Below are 19,111 nucleotides of genomic sequence, written 5' to 3' on the forward strand. Positions count from 1 at the left end.
TCTGGTCCATACATTGCAAGAGTCATGGATCCCTTCAAGTGTATTCATTGGTTGGTTGTTTAGTCCCAGTGAAATTTCATCCTGTGCCAATGAGTTGTAGGCTCTTTCCCACTTTCTCTTCTATTAGATTCAGTAAATCTTGTTTTTTTTTTCTCCATCTTTATTAAATTGGATATCTATTTACATTTCAATTGTTATTCCCTTTCCCGGTTTCCAGGCCACCATCCTACTAACCCCTCCCACTCCCCTTCTAGATGGGTGTTCCCCTCCCAATCCTTCCCCCATTACCACCCTCCACCCAACAATCCCATTCACTGGGGGTTCAGTCTTGGCACGACAAAGGGCTTCCCCTTCCACGTACTAGGCTTACTAACCCTTACTAGGCTATTCATTTCTACCTATGCAGTTGGAGCACAGGGTCAGTCCATGTATAGTCTTTGGGTAGTGGCTTAGTCCCTGGAAGCCCTGGTTGGTTGGCATTGTTGTTCATATGGGGTCTCAAGCCAACTTCAAGCTCTTTCAGTCCTTTCTCTGATTCCTCCAACAGGGGTCCGTTCTCAGTTAAGGGGTTTGCTGCTGGCATTTGCCTATTTATTTGCCTTATTCTGGCCGTGTGTCTCAGGAGAGATCTACATCCGGTCCCTACACTTCCTTGCTTCATCCATCTTATCTAGTTTGGTGACTGTATATGTATGGGCCACATGTGGGGCAGGCTCTGAATGGGTGTTCCTCCTGCCTCTGTTCTAAACTTTGCCTTCCTATCCTGCCCCAAGTGTATTCATCTTCCCCTTTTAAAGGAATGAGAGACATGCCTGGGAAGCCAGAAGAGACTACACTCTGCCCACATATCTGACTCTAGAGGAAAACACCAAACGCCATCTGGGACCCTGGTGCATGGAGCCCCAGAAAGGGTGGCGCAGGTCGTCCTGGACACCGCCCTCGAAGAGAGCTCATAAGCAACAACCCATGAGCAAACTTGAGCCTCAGGACCACAGGTAAGACTAACTTTTCTGCTCCAAGCGACCGGACTGGTGGTCTCAGGACAGACAGAGGCAAAATTCCTCTAGGACCGGACACTTTCAGTTTTTAGCTGGATTCCCAACCTCACTGATCCCTGCCCGCAGCTCACTGCTCCCAACCCCGTGAGAGAGAGAACTCACTGCCCAGACAGGTGGGCACTCCTGAGACTGCAGAGCAGAAGAGACCACCAATACTGCCCACCAATACCCATATCCCTGGCCCAAAAGGAAACTGTATATGGCCTCTGGGATACGGTAGATAGGGGCACTGGAGCTGCAGATACCCTGCTCCCGAGACACCACCGGAACCAGGAGGGACCGGATCAACAGTTCTGTACACCCAAATCTGGTGGGAGGGAGAGCTAAACCTTTAGAGAGGCAGAAATGCCTGGGAAGCCAGAAGAGACTACACTCTGCCCACATTTCTGACTCCAGAGGAAAACACCAAATGCCATCTGCGACCCTGGTGCACGAGGGCTCCCAGAAAGGGCGGCTCAGGACCTCCTGGTTGCTGCCCTCGTGGAGAACTCATAAGCAACACCACATGAGCAAACTCGAGCCTCGGGACCACAGGTAAGTCCAAATTTTCTGCTCCAAGTGACCTGCCTGGTGAACTCAGACACAGGCCCACAGGAACAGCTGAAGACCAATAGACAAGAAAATCTACACTCGCGAAAGCAGAACACTTTGTTCCCATAACTGGCTGAAAGAAAACAGGAAAACAAGTCTACAGCACTCCTGACACACAGGCCTGTAGGACAGTCTAGCAACTGTCAGAAATAGCAGAAAAAAGTAATCCCAGAGATAATCTGATGGCAAGAGGCAAGCACAAGAACCCAAGCAACAGAAACCAAGACTACATGGCATCATCAAAGCCCAATTCTCCCACCAAAGCAAACACTGAATATATAAACAAACCAGAAAAGCAAGATCTAGATTTAAAATCATATTTGATCATGATGCTGGAGGACTTCAAGAAAGACATGAAGAATTCCCTTAGAGAAATGCAGGAAACCATAAATAAACAAGTAGAAGCCTATAGAGAGGAATCACAAAAATCCCTGAAAGAATTCCAGGAAAACACAATCAAACAGTTGAAGGAATTTAAAATGGAAATAGAAGCAATCAAGGAAGAACACAGGGAGACAACCCTGGATATAGAAAACCAAAGGAAGAGACAAGGAGCCATAGATACAAGCACCACCAACAGAATACAAGAGATAGAAGAGAGAATCTCAGTAGAAGTAGATTCCATAGAAATCATGGACACAACTGTCAAAAATAAGGTAAAGCAGAAAAAGTTACTAGTCCAAAACATACAGGAAATCCAGGACTCAATGAGAAGATCAAACCTAAGGATAATAGGTATAGAAGAGAGTGAAGACTCCCAGCTCAAAGGACCAGTAAATATCTTCAACAAAATGATAGAAGAAAACATCCCAAACCTAAAGAAAGAGATGCCCATAAGCATACAAGAATCCTACAGAACTCCAAATACATTGGTCCAGAAAAGAAACTCCTCCCGTCACAGAATAGTCAAAACACCAAATGAACAAAATAAAGAATATTAAAAGCAGTAAGGGAAAAAGGTCAAGTAACATATAAAAGCAGACCTAGCAGAATCACACCAGACTTCTCGCCAGAGACTATGAAAGCCAGAATATCCTGGACAAATATCATACAGACTCTAAGAGAAAACAAATACCAGCCCAGGTTACTTTATCCTGCAAAACTCTCAATTAACATAGATGGAGAAACCAAGATATTCCATGACAAAACCAAACTTACCCAATATCTTTCTGCAAATCCAGTGCTACAAAGGATAATAAATGGTAAAGCCCATCATAAGGAGGCAAGCTACACTTTAGAAAAAGCAAGACACTAATTGTCTTGGCAACAAAACAAAGAGAAGAAAAGCACACAAACATAACCTCACATGCAAATATGAATAAAACAGGAAGCAATAATCACTATTTCTTATATCTCTCAACATCAATGGCCTCAACTCCCCAATAAAAAGACATAGAAAGAAACTGGATACGCAATGAGGATCCTGAAATCTGCTGTTTACATGAAACACACCTCAGAGACAAAGACAGACACTACCTCAGAGTGAAAGGCTTGAAAACAAATTTCCAAGCAAATTCTCTGAAGAAGCAAGCTGGAGTAGCCATCCTAATATCGAATAAAATCAATTTACAACTAAAAGTCATCAAAAAAGATAAGAAAGGACACTTCACATTCATCAAAGGTAAAATCCACTAAGATGAACTCTCAATCCTAAATATCTATGCTGCAAATACAAGGGCACCTACATACGTAAAAGAAACCTTACTAAAGCTCAAAAAACACATTACACCTCACACAATAATAGTAGGAGATTTCAACACCCCACTCTCATCAATGGACAGGTCATGGAAACAGAAATGAAACAGAGATGTACGCAGACTAAGAGAAGTCATGAACCAAATGGATTTAACAGATATTTATAGAACATTCTATCCTAAAGCAAAAGGATATACATTCTTCTCAGCACCTCATGGTACTTTTTCCAAAAATAACCATATAATTGGTCCAAAACAGGTCTAAACAGATACAGAAAGATACAAATAATCCCATGCTTCCTATCAGACCACCATGGGCTAAAGCTGGTCTTCAATAAAAATAAGGGAAGAATGCCCACATATACATGGAAGTTGAACAATGCTCGACTCAACTATAACCTGGTCAAGGAAGAAATAAAGAAAGAAATTAAAGACTTCTTAGAATTTAATGAAAATGAAGGTACAACATACACAAACTTACAGGACACAATGGAAGCTGTGCTAAGAGGAAAACTCATAGTTTTGAGTACCTGCAGAAAGAAACTGGAGAGACCATATGTTACCACCTTGACAGCACACCTAAATGCTCTAGAACAAAAAGAAGCAAATACACCCAGGAGGAGTCGAAGTCAGGAAATAATCAAACTCAGAGCTGAAATCAACCAAGTAGAAACGAAAAGGACCATAGAAAGAATCAACAGAACCAAAAGTTGGTTCATTGAGAAAATCAACAAGATAGATAAACCCTTAGCCAGACTAATGAGAGGACACAGAGAGTGTGTCCAAATTAACAAAATCAGAAATGAAAAGGGAGACATAACTACAGAATCAGAGGAAATTCAAAAAATCATCAGATCCTACTACAAAAGCCTATATTCAACAAAAACTTGAAAATCTGGAGGAAATGGACAATTTCCTAGACAGATACCAGGTACCGAAGTTAAATCAGGAACAGATAAACCATTGAAACAACCCCATAACTGCTAACAAAATAGAAGCAGTCATTAAAGGTCTCCCAACCAAACAGAGCAGAGATTCAGACAGGTTTAGTGTAGAATTCTATCAGACCTTCATAGAACACCTCAGACCAATACTATCCAAACTATTCCACAAAATTAAAAGAGATGGAGCACTACCAAATTCCTTCTATGAAGCCTCAATTACTCTTATACCTAAACCACACAAAGACCCAACAAAAAAAGAGAACCTCAGACCGATTTCCCTTATGAATATCGAAGCAAAAATACTCAATAAAATTCTGGCAAACCAAATCCAAGAGCACATCCAAACAATCATCCACCATGATCAAGTAGGCTTCATCCCAGGCATGCAGGGATGATTTCATGTACGGAAAACCATCAATGTGATCCATTATATAAACAAACTGAAAAAACAAAACCACATGATCATTTCATTAGATTCTGAGAAAGCATCTGACAAACTTCAACACCCCTTCATGATAAAAGTCCTGGAAAGAATAGGAATTCAAGGCCCATACCTAAACATAGTAAAGCCATATAGAGCAAACCAGTCCCTAACATTAAACTAAACGGAGAGAAACTTGAAGCAATCCCACTAAAGTCAGGGACTAGACAAGGCTGCCCACTCTCTCCCTACTTACTCAATATAGTTCTCCAAGTACTAGCCAGAGCAATCAGACAACAAAAGGAGATCAAAGGAATACAGATTGGAAAGGTAGAAGTCAAAATATTACTATTTGCGGATGATATGATAGTATATTTAAGTGATCCCAAAAGTTCCACCAGAGAACTACTAAACCTGATAAACAACTTCAGCAAAGTGGCTGGGTATGAACTTAACTCAAATAAATCAGTAGCCTTCCTCTACACAAAAGAGAAACAAGCCGAGAAAGAAATTAGGGAAATGACACCCTTCATAATATTCACAAATAATATAAAACCTTGGTGTGACTTTAACCAAGCAAGTGAAATAACTGTATGATAAGAATTTCAAGCCTCTGCAGAAAGAAATTGAAGAAGACCTCAGAAGATGGAAAGATCTCCCATGCTCATGGATTGGCAGGATTAATATAGTAAAAATGGCCATTTTACCAAAAGCAATCTACAGATTCAATGCAATCCCCATCAAAATACCAATCCTATTCTTCAAGAGTTAGACAGAACAATTTGCAAATTCATCTGGAATAACAAAAAACCCAGGATAACTAAAACTATCCTCAACAATAAAAGGACTTCAGTGGGAATCACTGTCACTGAACTCAAGCAGTATTACAGAGCAATAGTGATATATACTGTATGGTATTGGTACAGAGACAGACAGATAGACCAATGGAAAAGAATTGAAGACGCAGACATGAACCCAAACACCTATGGTCACTTGATTTTTGACAAAGGAGCCAAAACCATCCAATGAAAAAAAAGATAGCCTTTCCAGCAAATGGTGCTGGTTCAACTGAAGGTCAACATGTAGAAGAATGCAGATCGATCCATGCTTATCACCCTGTACAAAGCTTAATTCCAAGTGGATCAAGGACCTCCACATAGAACCAGGTACACTCAAACTAATAGAAGAAAAAGTGGGGAAGCATCTCGACCACCTGGGCACTGGAGAAACTTTCCTGAACAAAACACCAATGGCTTATGTTCTAAGATCAAGAATCGACAAATGGGTCCCCAGCTCCGAAAAAAAGAACCAAAAAAAAAAAAATAGAATCGACAAATGGGATCTCAGAAAACTGCAAAGCTTCTGTAAGGCAAAGGACACCGTGGTTAGGACAAAACGGCAACCAACAGATTGGGAAAAGATCTTTACCAATCCTATAACAGATAGAGGGCTTATATCCAAAATATACAAAGACCTCAAGAAGGTAGACCACAGGGAGACAAATAACCCTATTAAAAATGGGGTTCAGAGCTAAATAAAGAATTCACATCTGAGGAATACTGAATGGCTGAGAAACACCTTAAGAAATATTCAACATCTTTAGTCATAAGGGAAATGCAAATCAAAACAACCCCGAGATTTCACCTCACACCAGTGAGAATAGCTAAGATCAAAAACTCAGGTGACAGCAAATGCTGGCAAGGATATGGAGAAAGAGGAACACTCCTCCATTTTTGGTGGGATTGCAGACTGGTACAACCATTTTGGAAATCAGTCTGGAGTTTCCTCTGAAAATTGGACATTGATCTACCTTAGGACCCAGCTATACCTCTTTTGGGCATATACCCAAAAGATGCCCCAACATATACCAAAGACACGTGCTCCACTATGTTCATAGCAGCCTTATTTATAATAGCCAGAGGCTGGAAAGAACCCAGATGCCCTTCAACAGAGGAATGGATACAGAAAATGTGGTACATCTGCACAATGGAATATTACTCAGCTATCAAAAACAATGACTTCATGAAATTCATAGGCAAATGAAGGGAACTGGAAAATATCATCCTGAGTGAGGTAACCCAATCACAGAAACACACATGGTATGTACGCATTTATTAAGTGGCTATTAGCCCAAATGCTTGAATTACCCTAGATGCACAGAACACATGAAACTCAAGACTGATGATCAAAATGTGAATGATTCACTGCTTCTTTAAAAGGGGAACAAAATACCCTTGGCAGGGAATAAGGAGGCAAAGATTAAAACAGACACAGAAGGAACACCCATTCAGAGCCTGCCGCACATGTGGCCCATACATATACAGCCACCCAATTAGACAAGATGGATGAAGCAAAGAAGTGCAGGCCGACAGGATCCAGATGTAGATCTCTCCTGAAAGACACGTCCAAAATACAGCAAATAGATAGGCGAATGCCAGCAGCAAACCACTGAACTGAGAATGAGACCCCTGTTGAAGGAATCAGAGAAAGGACTGGAAGAGCTTAAAGTGGCTAGAGAACCCATATGAACCACAATGCCAAGCAACAAGAGCTTCCAGGGACTAAACCACTACCCAAAGTCTATACATTGACTGACCCTGGATTCTAACCTCATAGGTAGTAATGAATAGCCTAGTAAGAGCACCAGTGGAAGGGGAAGCCCTTGGTCCTGCTAAGACTGAACCCCCAGTGAATGTGATTGTTGGGGGGAGGGCGGTAATGGGGGGAGGATGGGGAGTGAATACCCATATAGAAGGGGAGGGAGAGGGGTTAGGGGGATGTTGGCCTGGACACCGGGAAATGTAATAACATTCGAAATGTAAATAAGAAATACTCAAATTAATTAAAAGAAAAAAAAGGAGTGAAGCATTGGCATTTTGGTCATCCTTCTTGAGTTTTATATGTTCTGTCATTTGAGGTAATTCGAGCATTTGGGTTAATATCCACTTATCAATGAGTACATACCACCTCTGTTTTTCTGTGACTGGGTTATCTCACTCAGAATATTTTCCAGTTCCATCCATGGGCCTATGAATTTCAAAAAGTCATTGTTCTTGATAACTGTGTAATGTTCCATTGTGTAGATGTACCACATTTTCTGTATCCATTCCTCTGTTGAAGGGCATCTGGGTTCTTTCCAGCTTCTGGCTATTATAAATAAGGCTGCTATGAACATAGTGGAGCATGTGTCTTTGTTACATGTTGGGGCATCTTTTGGGCACATGCCCAAGACAGGTATAGCTGGGTTCTCAGGTAGTGCGAAATCCAATTTTCTGAAGAATCTCCAGACTGATTTCCAGAATGGTTGTACCAGTCTACAACCCCACCAACAATGGAGAAGTGTTTCTCTTTCTCCACATCCTGTCCAGCATCTGCTGTCGCCAGAGTGTTTGATCTTAGCCATTCTGACTGTTGTGAGGTGGAATCTCATGGTTGTTTTTATTTGCATTTCCCTTATGACTAAAGATGTTGAACATTTCTTAAGGTGTCTCTCAGTCATTGAGTATTCCTCAGCTGTGAATTCTTTGTTTAGCTCTGAACCCCATTTTTAGTAGGGTTATTTGTCTCCCAACACTCTAACTTTATGTTCTCTTTGTATATTTTGGATATGATCCCTCTATTAGTTGTAGGATTGGCAAAGATCCTTTGCCAATCTGTTGGTTGCCATTTTGTCCTAACAACAGTGTCCTTTGCCTTACAGAATCTTTGTAGTTTTATGAGATCCCATTGGTCGATTCTTGATCTTAGAGCATAAACCTTTGGTGTTTTGTGCAGGAAAATTTTTCCAGTGCCCATGTGTTCGAGATTCTTCCCTACTTTTTCTTCTATTAGTTTGAGTGTATCTGGTTTGATGTGGAGGTCCTTGATCCACGTGGACTTAAGCTTTGAACAGGGTGATATAATGGATTGAACTGCATTCTTGTACATGAGACCTCCAGTTGAATCAGCAACATTTGCTGAAAATTCTATCTTTTTTTCCATTGGATAGTTTTGGCTCCTTTGTCAAAAATTAAGTGACCCTAGGTGTATGGGTTCATGTATGGGTCTTCATTTCTATTCCACTGGTCTATCTGCCTGTCTCTGTACCATTACCATACAGTTTTTATCACTATTGCTCTGTAATACTACTTGAGTTCAGGGTTTTTTGTTATACCAGATGAATTTGCAAATTGTTCTGTCTAACTCTATGAAGAATTGGATTGGAATTTTGATGTGGATTTCATTGAATCTGTAGATTGCTTTTGGTAAAATGACCATTGTTACTATATTAATTGTGCAAATCCATGAGCATGGGAGATCTTTCCATCTTCTGAGGTCTTCTTCAATTTCTTTCTTCAGAGGCTTGAAATTCTTATCATACAGATATTTCACTTGCTTGGTTAAAGTCACACCAAGGTTTTATATTATTTGTGAATATTATGAAGGGTGTCATTTCCCTAATTTCTTTCTTGGCTTGTTTCTCTTTTGTGTAGACGAAGGCTACTGATTTATTTGAGTTAAGTTCGTTCCCAGCCACTTTGCTGAAGTTGTTTATCAGGTTTAGTAGTTCTCTGGTGGAACTTTTGGGATCACTTAAATATACTATCATACCATCTGCAAATAGTGATATTTTGACTTCTTTCTTTCCAATCTGTATCCCTTTGATCTCCTTTTGTTGTCTGATTGCTCTGGCTAGTACTTGGAGAACTATATTGAATAAGTAGGGAGAGAGTGGGCAGCCTTGTCTAGTCCCTGATTTTAGTGAGATTGCTTCAAGTTTCTCTGCATTTAGTTTAATATTAGCTACTGGTTTGCTGTATATGGCTTTTACTATGTTTAGGTATGGGCCTTGAATTCTTGTTCTTTCCAGGACTTTTATCATAAAGGGGTATTGAAGTTTATCAAATGCTTTCTCAGCATCTAATGAAATGATCATGTGGTTTTTATCTTTCTGTTTGTTTACAGAGTGGATTACATTGATGGTTTCCATATATTAAACCATACTTGCATGCGTGGGTTGAAGCTTACTTGATCATGATGGATGATTGTTTTGATGTGCTCTTGGATTTGGTTTGCAAGAATTTTATTGAGTCTTTTTGCGTTGATATTCATAAGGGAAATTGGTCTGAAGTTCTCTTTCTTTCTTGGGTCTTTTATATGGTGTGCATTATTTTATAATATGTTATTAGCTGTATTTATGAAATCAGTGTAAAATGCTTAAATTTGAAATTGTCAGTTGAAATTATTATAAGCATACACCACCACAAACTATAACATAATAGTTAGACCAAAGCAATAGTAAAAATGTCATCAAAAAGGTGACATTAAAATGATCATGTTTTATGTATTCCATGGATTTATGACCTTTTTTATTTAAAATATACAATTAATTAAGGTTTATTTACTATGTATAGGACTAACTCCCGAAAACAGGATTAGAGAGAGCAATGTGAGTCCACTTTTTATTTCAGGCCTCTTTTTATAAGCAAAATGTATAAACTGAGGGTTTAATCAAAGGAATTTGATGACATAAGGATTTGGCAAACCAATTTTACAGAAGCACACAACAGATTAGATTATTTGACAGATCATCTTGGTAGAACATCTTATCAAGGTAAATTACTTCCATGGTGTGAGTCAGACTCTATGGGGAGGTACGGTGATGGGATATGCCAAATTCCAGATCAGGTTGAAGCAGAGGACCTCTGAATTTTTACTGATAGGGAACAAATTACCATAGTCACTTAACATCTCACACACATTCAAACGCCAACTATGATTTACTGGTAGACACCTAGTAAATACTTTATTTTGTCATTCCTTGCTTTTATAAGATACCGGTCTAATTTCAATACTGAATAGGGGAAGGTGGCAGCCAATTTTAAACCAAAACCAAAACCAAAACATAAACCAAAACCAAAACAAAACCTTGTAGCTAAGAAATAAGATAGGTGATTGTACTCACTGCTTTTAGTTTTTATGTCTGAATTTCAAATTATTCATTAAAAGTCTAGTGAAATGCATACTTGAGGAATGAATAAATATTAGGATTTATTATGTGGTGCTCAAGAACACTATGTTGGAGTCAGAGAAGAATGGCCTCATTGATATGATATCTAGGACCTATTCTTTCAGAATATACAAAATGTACCTATGAGTAGAAACTTGTGAGCTTCTTCTGCAAATGCTAATGACATACTCATGATACATTATATGCATGTGTATGTATTATATATATATGGAATATATGTATGTATATTTAAAAATATGTGTCTATATATACATATATGTATATGTGCACACACACATCTATACATATATACATATACATATATATATAACACAAATCTATCTACACACATACACACACACACACACACACACACACACACACACACATATATATATATATATATATATATATATATATATATCAGGTAGCTTTTTTGGTGCTTACTTTTTTTTCCAAGTGACTCTTTCTTCCTTAAATCTATGTTAAACTCAAATCTGTGTCTGATTTAAATCTATATTAAACTTTTCTTGATAATATTCAATGTCATCTAATAAACATAATTATATTAATATGATATGTACATATTAAAATATATGTCATATATATCATATCATGTCATACACACACTCAAAGACAAATACACACACACTCATATACCAATACACACACCAGAAAAGGTGGCTCAGTGATTAAAAAACCCTTGTTATTCTTGCAAATGATTGAATTTTGTTCTCAGCACTCATATCATTTGCTCATCACTGCTGGAAACCACATGTTTATGGATCTGGTACCCTCTTCTGGACTCTGGGTATATTCACATGCACAAACTCATACACAGACACATACATAAAATTTAAAATATAATCAGAGGTAAGTGTTTTACTCTTCAATTGAAAGAAGCGTTATATTTTTTATCTCCTGCAATTTTTAATTGATTTGAACTATGTTTTCAAAGGTGTTTTTATCTGGGTAGAAAATTAATGATAGTCATCTCTATTTAAATGTTCATTAATAAAACTTTAAATACAAAACTTTAAATACTCATATAGAAGATAACAATAAACTGCTTGAGTTGAGCCCTATTATTATATACAGACATTTGAAAATTATTTTTGTGGTACCTGAATGCCTGTATGTATGGCATGTATATGAATGTACATGGACATGTATATGCAGTTTGATGTCATTATGCAGATGAAGGCAGACAAGTTAGGTCAAGGCCATGATTGGACAGTAAAATATAAGGCAGGCAGGGACAAAACTTTTGTAAGGCAGGAGAGAAGGGAAAGAGGAAAGAATGAAGATGGAGGCAGGAAGGATGACCTAGATCCAGGTGCTCTTGAATTGTCAAGGTAGTAGGGATGGATTTCTGTAGGCAAATTTATCTTATCTTTGTGGACATTTTATATCCTTATCAATTGGTTGTAAGTTTATCATGTGGATACATTGTGGATTGAAAATTTAACATATAAATCTAATTGTTGTGCTACAGTTTTTTGAGTCTTGATTTTACCAGTAGTTGGGAGTTTGTATGTTAACTACCAGGGGACAGTTGCTGGGAGTGTGGGAAGAGTCCATGGTAGAAAGTTGCAATAGGCCAGCTCTTGCTGGACTTATAGAGCCCTGATTTTACCGGGCATCTGAAGCCAGAGAGTTGGCAGTTAACAGAGAGCTGCCAGGAGAGATGCCAATCTGAGATAAATTAGTGCTAGTTCCAATGGCCCACTCTAGCCAGAACTAGAAAGGGAGGATGACTGCCAGGGTATGCACTGGAACTGTTCTGGCTGGTTTTTTGTTTGTTTGTTTGTTCTTGTTTTTTTCTTTTTTTCTTTTTCTTTTTACTGCAACATGTATATCTGTAGTTGGGCTCACCTGTGAGTTTCAAGATATTTGATCACATTGTAAACCCTGAGATTGTCTTATTTACTGGAAAAGTCTATTTCTAGTTGTGATATGACTCAGCCCTAACACATATCCAAGATTCTCTGCTTATTGTAAACAGAACTAAATAAAGTTAACCATAGGTTAAGAGGCAAAGCAAGCAAGCAGTTGACCAGGAGGGGGTATACACAGGACAAAAGCATACAGTATAAGAGGAAGTCAGGAAGATGAATAGAGAGATAAACAGGAAGTAAAAGGGAGAGACATTCAGTTTCTGGAGTTGTAATGACAGTGTGCACAAGGAACTTTTCCCTTTGGGACAACAGCTTTGGAGGAAGGTTGGCTGGGTGCTTTCTATGCCTTTCTGAGCTAATAGGCTTTTATGCTATCATCTTCATCAGTAAAATTGAACTATTTAGACAATACCTCATTGTGGATTATCTGGAGGCTAGAAAGCTATTCAGGTGACTTTCTCTCCTTCTCTCCTTCACGTTGTTGTTCAGGACAAGGTCTCTCACTAAATGCTAGCACTCCTGGATTGGCTATACTGACTAGCCAGTAAACCTCTGGCCTCCACTTTCCAGACTTGGGATTACAGGAGTGCACTTCTGCACTAGTTATTTATATATGGGTGCTGAGGATCTGAACTCAGATTCTCATGCTTCATAGCAAGCACTTTATTCACTGTACCAGATTACACAAACATTTATAAAGTAATCAGTAATTTTTTTTTAGTGCAAAGTCAGCGAGAAAATGCTACAAAGTGTCTGTGTGAGTAAAGAAAAGAATAACTCATAAATAAAAGGCATTAACATGGTCTGGAGATTTGGCTTGGCACTTAAGAACACTTACTGCTTTTTGAGTGGGATCCAGATTCAGTTCCCAGCACCCATGTGGTGGTTTATAACCACTAGTAACACCAGTTATAGTGGATATGACCCCCTCTTCTGTCCTTTGAGAGCATAATGCATACCCATGGCACACAGACATACATGAAGGCAAAAACACTTCACATAAAATAAGATAACTTAAAAATTTAAAAAAAAACAACAGTACATAATACTTAAAAATATACAAAACTGAATACCTTTGGAGGTGTTTCAGAACCTGGATATTCTCTCTGATCTAGTTTCTTCCACCGATCCATTAGTTTGGTTACCATGGGTGTATTAAAATCTACCAACTGGAATCCTGTTACATTTGCTCCTCCATGTATAAATCTCTCAAGAGAAATATCCTTGAAACCCTGTAAATTAGTAGAAATGTTCATCAAATTTAGATCATTATATGTTCTTATTCTTACACATTAAAACCATAATTCACCACAATCAAGTAGGCTTCATCCTAGAGATGCAACATTGGTTCAATATACAAAAAAACTGTTAACATAATCCACTATATAAACAAACTCAAAGGAAAAAAAATCACATCATTATCTCCTTAGATTCAGAAAAAGCATTTGGCAAAATGCAACACCCCTTCATGGGAAAAGAAGGAGAGATAAGAGCCAAGGACTATTAAGATTCATAGAGCCTTCTAGTCTCCATCTGCACCAAGACCTAAGGCTTAATGACAGCTATCCAGACCCAAAACCTGCCTAGAGTGAGCTGGTTACTCAAGGTTGTTTTCACTTCTAAGCCCACAAGTTAGACCCCACTTTCGTTCCACTAACTGTCTGAAGAGGAACCCCCCCACCCCCACCCAGGAGTGCACAGGGCACAGGAACTGCAGAGAAGCCTGGTATAGGATCCTTCTGATCTCAACCTGTACCCAGAGCTAAGGCTGTTCCACAGCCCTACAGACCCAAATCCTGCCCAGAAGAAGCTGGTCTTCTAGGTGTGTACTCACTCTTAAGATCACAGGCTCACAGGCCTACAGGAGGGACAAGCTCCACTTAGAGACAGCAAGACCAACTAACATCAGAGAAAACCAGATGGCAATAGGCAAGCACAAGAACATAAGCAGCACAGATGAAGATGGCTTGGCATCAAAAGAACACGGTTCTCCCACCACAGCATGGGAATACCCCAACATGCTGGAAAAGCAAGAATAGAATTTAAATTCACATCTCATGAAGATGATAGAGGAGTTTAAGAATGACATAAATAACTCCCTTAAAGAAATACAGGACAACACAGGTAAACAAGGAAACACAAAAATACCTTAAAGAGTTACAGGAACACTAAACCAAACAGGTGAAGGAATTGAGCAAAACCATCCAGGATCTAAAAGTAGAAATAGAAACAATAAAGAAATCACAAAGAGAGACAACCCTGGAAATAGATAACCTAGGAAACAGATCAAGAGTCATAAATCCAAGCATCACCAACAGAAAAAGAGATTGAAGAGAGAATATCAGGAGCCTAAGATACAATAGAAAACATTGACACAATAGTCAATGCAAAATGCAAAAACGCAAAAAGCTCCTAACACAAAACATCCAGAAAATCTAGGACACAATGATAAAACCAAACCTAAGGATGATAGGTATAGAAGAAAGCAAAGATGTCCACCTTCAAGTGTCAGAAAATATCTTGAACAAAATTATGGAAGAAACATCCCTAACCTAAAGAAAGGGATGCCCATGAAAATACATGTAGGCTACAGAACTCCAAATAGATTAAACCAGAAAAGAAATTCCTCCCATCACATAATAGTCAAGACACCAAATGCATGAAACAAAAAAAGAATATTAAAAGCAGTGAGGGAAAAGGTCAAGTAACATATATAGGTTGACATATGAGAATTACACCACACTTCACAGTAGAGAAAATGAAAAGTATTAGATCCTGGGCAGATGTCATACAGACCCTAAGGGAACACAAATGTCAGCCCAGGATAATATATCCAGCAAAACTCTCAATAACTGTAGATGGAGAAACCAAGTATTCCATGACAAAACCAAATTTACACATCATCTTCACACAAATCAATCTCTACAAAGGATAATAGAAAATTCCAATACAAGGAGGGGAACTACACCCTAGAAAAAGCAAGAAAGTAATCTTTCAGCAAGATCAAAAGAAGATAGTCACACAAACATAGTTCTACCTTGAACAACAAAATAACTGGAAACAACAATTGCCATTCGTTAATATTTCTTAATATCAGTGGACTCAATTCCCCAATAAAAAGACATAGATTAAGAGACTGGATATATAGACAGGACACAACACTTTACTGCATACAAGAAACACACCTCAGCTACAAAAACCATCACAACCTCAGAGTAAATGTGTGGAAAAAAGATTTCCAAGCAAATGATCTCAAGAAGCAAACTGGAATAGCCATTCTAATAACAAATAAATTCAACTTTCAACCAAAAGTTATAAGAACATATGAGGAAGAACACTTCATACTCATGAAAGGAAAAATCTACAAAGATGAACTCTAAATTCTGAACATCTATGCTCCAAATGCAAGGGCACACACATTCATAAAGGAAACTTTAATAAAGCTGAAAACATACATTGCACCACACACAATAATATGGGGAGACTTCAACACCCCATTCTCAACAATGGACAGATCATGGAAACAGAAACTAAACCGAGACACTGTGAAACTAATAGAAGTTAGGAAGCAAATGGATTTACCATACATCTATAGAATCATTCATCCTAAAGCAAAAGAATATACCTTCTTGTCAGCATCTCATTGTACCTTCTCCAAAGTTGACCATATAATCAGTCTCAGTCACAAAACAGGCCTCAACAAATAAAAGAAGATTGAAATAATCCCATGCATCCTATCTGATCACCGTAGACTAATGCTGGTCTTCAACAACAAATTGACAGAAATCCCACATACACTTGGAAGCTGAACAATGCTCTACTTAATGATAACTTGGTTCAGGAAGAAATAAAGAAAGAAACTAAAGACTTTTTATAATTTAATGAAAGTGAAGGCTAAACATACCCAAACTTATGAGACACAGAAAAAAACAGTGCTAAGAAAAACTCATAGTTCTGGTTGCCTCCAAAAAGAAATCAGAAAGAACATACACTAGCAGCTTGACAGCACACCTGAAAGCTTTAGAACAAAAAGAAGCAAATAATCCCAAGTGGAGATATAGCATGAACTAACCAATCTCAGGGCTGAAATTAACCAAGTAGAAACATACAGAGTTATTTAAAGAATAAACAAATCCAGTAGCTGGTTCTTCGAAAAAATCAACATTATAGATTAACCCTTAGCAAGACTAACCAGATGGCACAGAGGCAGTACCTCAAATATAACAAGAGAAACTGAGGAAATTTTAAAAAATTATCAGATTCTACTATAAAAACCTATATTCAACAAAACCTGAAAATCTTCACAAAATGGACAATTTTCTAGACAGACACCAGGTATCAAACTTAAATCAGAATCAGATGAACCATGTAAGCAGTCCTATAATCCCTAAAGAAATAGAGGCAGTCATTAAACATCTCCCAAACAAAAAGAAATGCCCAGGACAGGATGGGTTTAGTGCAGAATTCTATCAGATGTTCATAGAAGGCCTAACACCTATACTGTCCAAAGTATTCCACAAAATTGTTGTGTGATAATATTAAGTCAAACAACTAAGTAGCCTTCATTTATGTAAGTGATAAACAGGATGAGTAAGAATATAGGGGAATAACTCTCTTCACAATATTAAAAAATAATATAAAATATCTTGGGGTAACTCTAACCAAACAAGCAAAAGATCTATATGACAATAACTTCAAGTGTCTCAAGAAAGAAATCAAGGAAGATCTCAGAAAATGAAGAGATCTCTCATGCTTATGGATTGGGAGAATTAACATACTAAAAATGGCCATTCTACTGAAGGCAATCTACAGATTCAACACAATTCCCATCAAAATTCCTACAAAATTCTTCAAAGACATTGAAAGAACAATTCTTGAATTCATCTGGAAAGGCAAAAAACCCAGAAAGCATAAACAATTTATAGCAATAAATGAACTGGGAATCACCATACTTGACCTCAAGGTATATTACAGAGCAATAGTGTTAAAAACTTCTTGGTATTGGTATAGAGACAAACATGTTGGTAAATGGAATAGAACTGCAGACCCAGAAATAAAACCACACACTTACAGACACTTGATCTTTGACAAAGAAGCCAAAAATATACAATGGATAAAGGAAAGCATGTTCAATAGATAGCACTGCTATAACTGACAGTCTGTACGTAGAAAACTGAAAATAGATATGTATTTGTCACCTTGCACAATGCTCAAGTCTAAGTGGATCAAGAATCTCAACATAAGGGCTGGGGATTTAGCTCAGTAGTAGAGCGCTTACCTAGGAAGCGCAAGGCCCTGGGTTCGATCCCCAGCTCCAAAAAAAAAGAACCAAAAAAAAAAAAAGAATCTCAACATAAAACCAGATACACTGAATCTAATAGAAGGAAAAGTGGGAAAGAACCTCAAACTCATTGGCAATGGAAGAAATTTCCTAAACAGAATTCCAGTGACTCATGCTCTAAGATCAAGAATTGATAAATGGACCTCATTAAACTGGTAAGTTTCTGTAAGGTAAAGGACATTATCAATAGGACAAATCAGCAGCCTACAGATTGGGAAAAAAATCTTCAGCAACCCACACATCTGATAGAGGGCTAATATTCCAAAATATACAATGAACTCACAAAACAAACTACAAAACACCAAACAAGCCAATCGAAAAACTGGAGTATAGAACTAAACAGAGACAGTTCCTCTGCACCCAAATTCCGTGGAGGAGAGAGCTGGACCCTCATAAGTGTGGACAATCCTGAAACCTTAGGGGAGACCACCACTTCTGCTTACATTCTTCACCCAAGAGGAACCTGCCTAGTGTCCTCTTTGCCCTTGGGGCACAGGGACCTAGGAGCAGTCAGGGACAGTTCAGGTTTCTGCTTGTGGGAAGAGCTGAAGGCCAGTCACCAGGGGCACCAAAACAACTGAGAGCAGAGGTAAGACCATCTCTTCTGCACCAACGAACTCACCTGGAGGCTTCAGGTCACACAAACCCAGGAGCAGCTCTCTCTTCCCAGATTTGGCTGAAAGAAAACAGTCCTACAAGAGTGCTAACACAGCAGCCTACAGGAAGATCAAGCCACTGTCTGAGACAGCAAAACAAGCTAGCACCAGAGACAACCTGATGTGAGAGGCAAGCACAGGAACATAAGCAACAGAAACCAAGACTACTTGGCATCATCAGAGTCCAGTTCTCCCACCAAAGCAAATATTGGATATCCAAACACACCATAAAAGCAAGATTTGTATTTAAAAATTACATCTCAATGCAAAATGCTCAATACAATTCTCACAAACTCAATCCAAGATCACATCAAATGATCATCCATCATGATCAAGTAGGCTTCATCCTAGGGATGAAAGGGTGGTTCGATATACAGAAATCCATCAACATAATCCACTGTGTAAACAAACTCAAAGAATAACAAACCTGATCGTTTCCTTAGATGCTCAGAAAGCATTTGACAAAAATCAACACACTTTCATGATAAAAGTCCTGGAAATATCAGGAATACAAGGCCC

At 38.4% G+C, this 19,111-nt stretch overlaps 1 protein-coding gene across 12 annotated transcripts in view; it reads right to left on the bottom strand.

Annotated features, from left to right (window-relative positions):
• The window catches only part of Gria4 (glutamate ionotropic receptor AMPA type subunit 4), a 474,601-nt gene that overhangs the window by 105,096 nt on the left and 350,394 nt on the right, over positions 1–19,111 (bottom strand). For 10 of the 12 annotated variants that reach the window (XR_010053935.1, XR_010053936.1, XR_010053937.1 and 7 more), the window contains exon 7: positions 13,669–13,827. The exons of the other annotated variants lie outside the window; for them this stretch is intronic. Coding sequence is in view for 7 of the 10 variants with exons in the window: in XM_063265031.1 (XP_063121101.1) it covers positions 13,669–13,827 (159 nt within the window). In the remaining 3 variants the exon portion in view is untranslated. The remainder of the gene's footprint in view (positions 1–13,668; positions 13,828–19,111) is intronic. 12 annotated transcript variants of the gene reach the window in all.

The sequence above is a fragment of the Rattus norvegicus genome, chromosome 8 (assembly GCF_036323735.1).
Source record: "Rattus norvegicus strain BN/NHsdMcwi chromosome 8, GRCr8, whole genome shotgun sequence".
NCBI classification, from domain to species: Eukaryota; Metazoa; Chordata; class Mammalia; order Rodentia; family Muridae; genus Rattus; species Rattus norvegicus.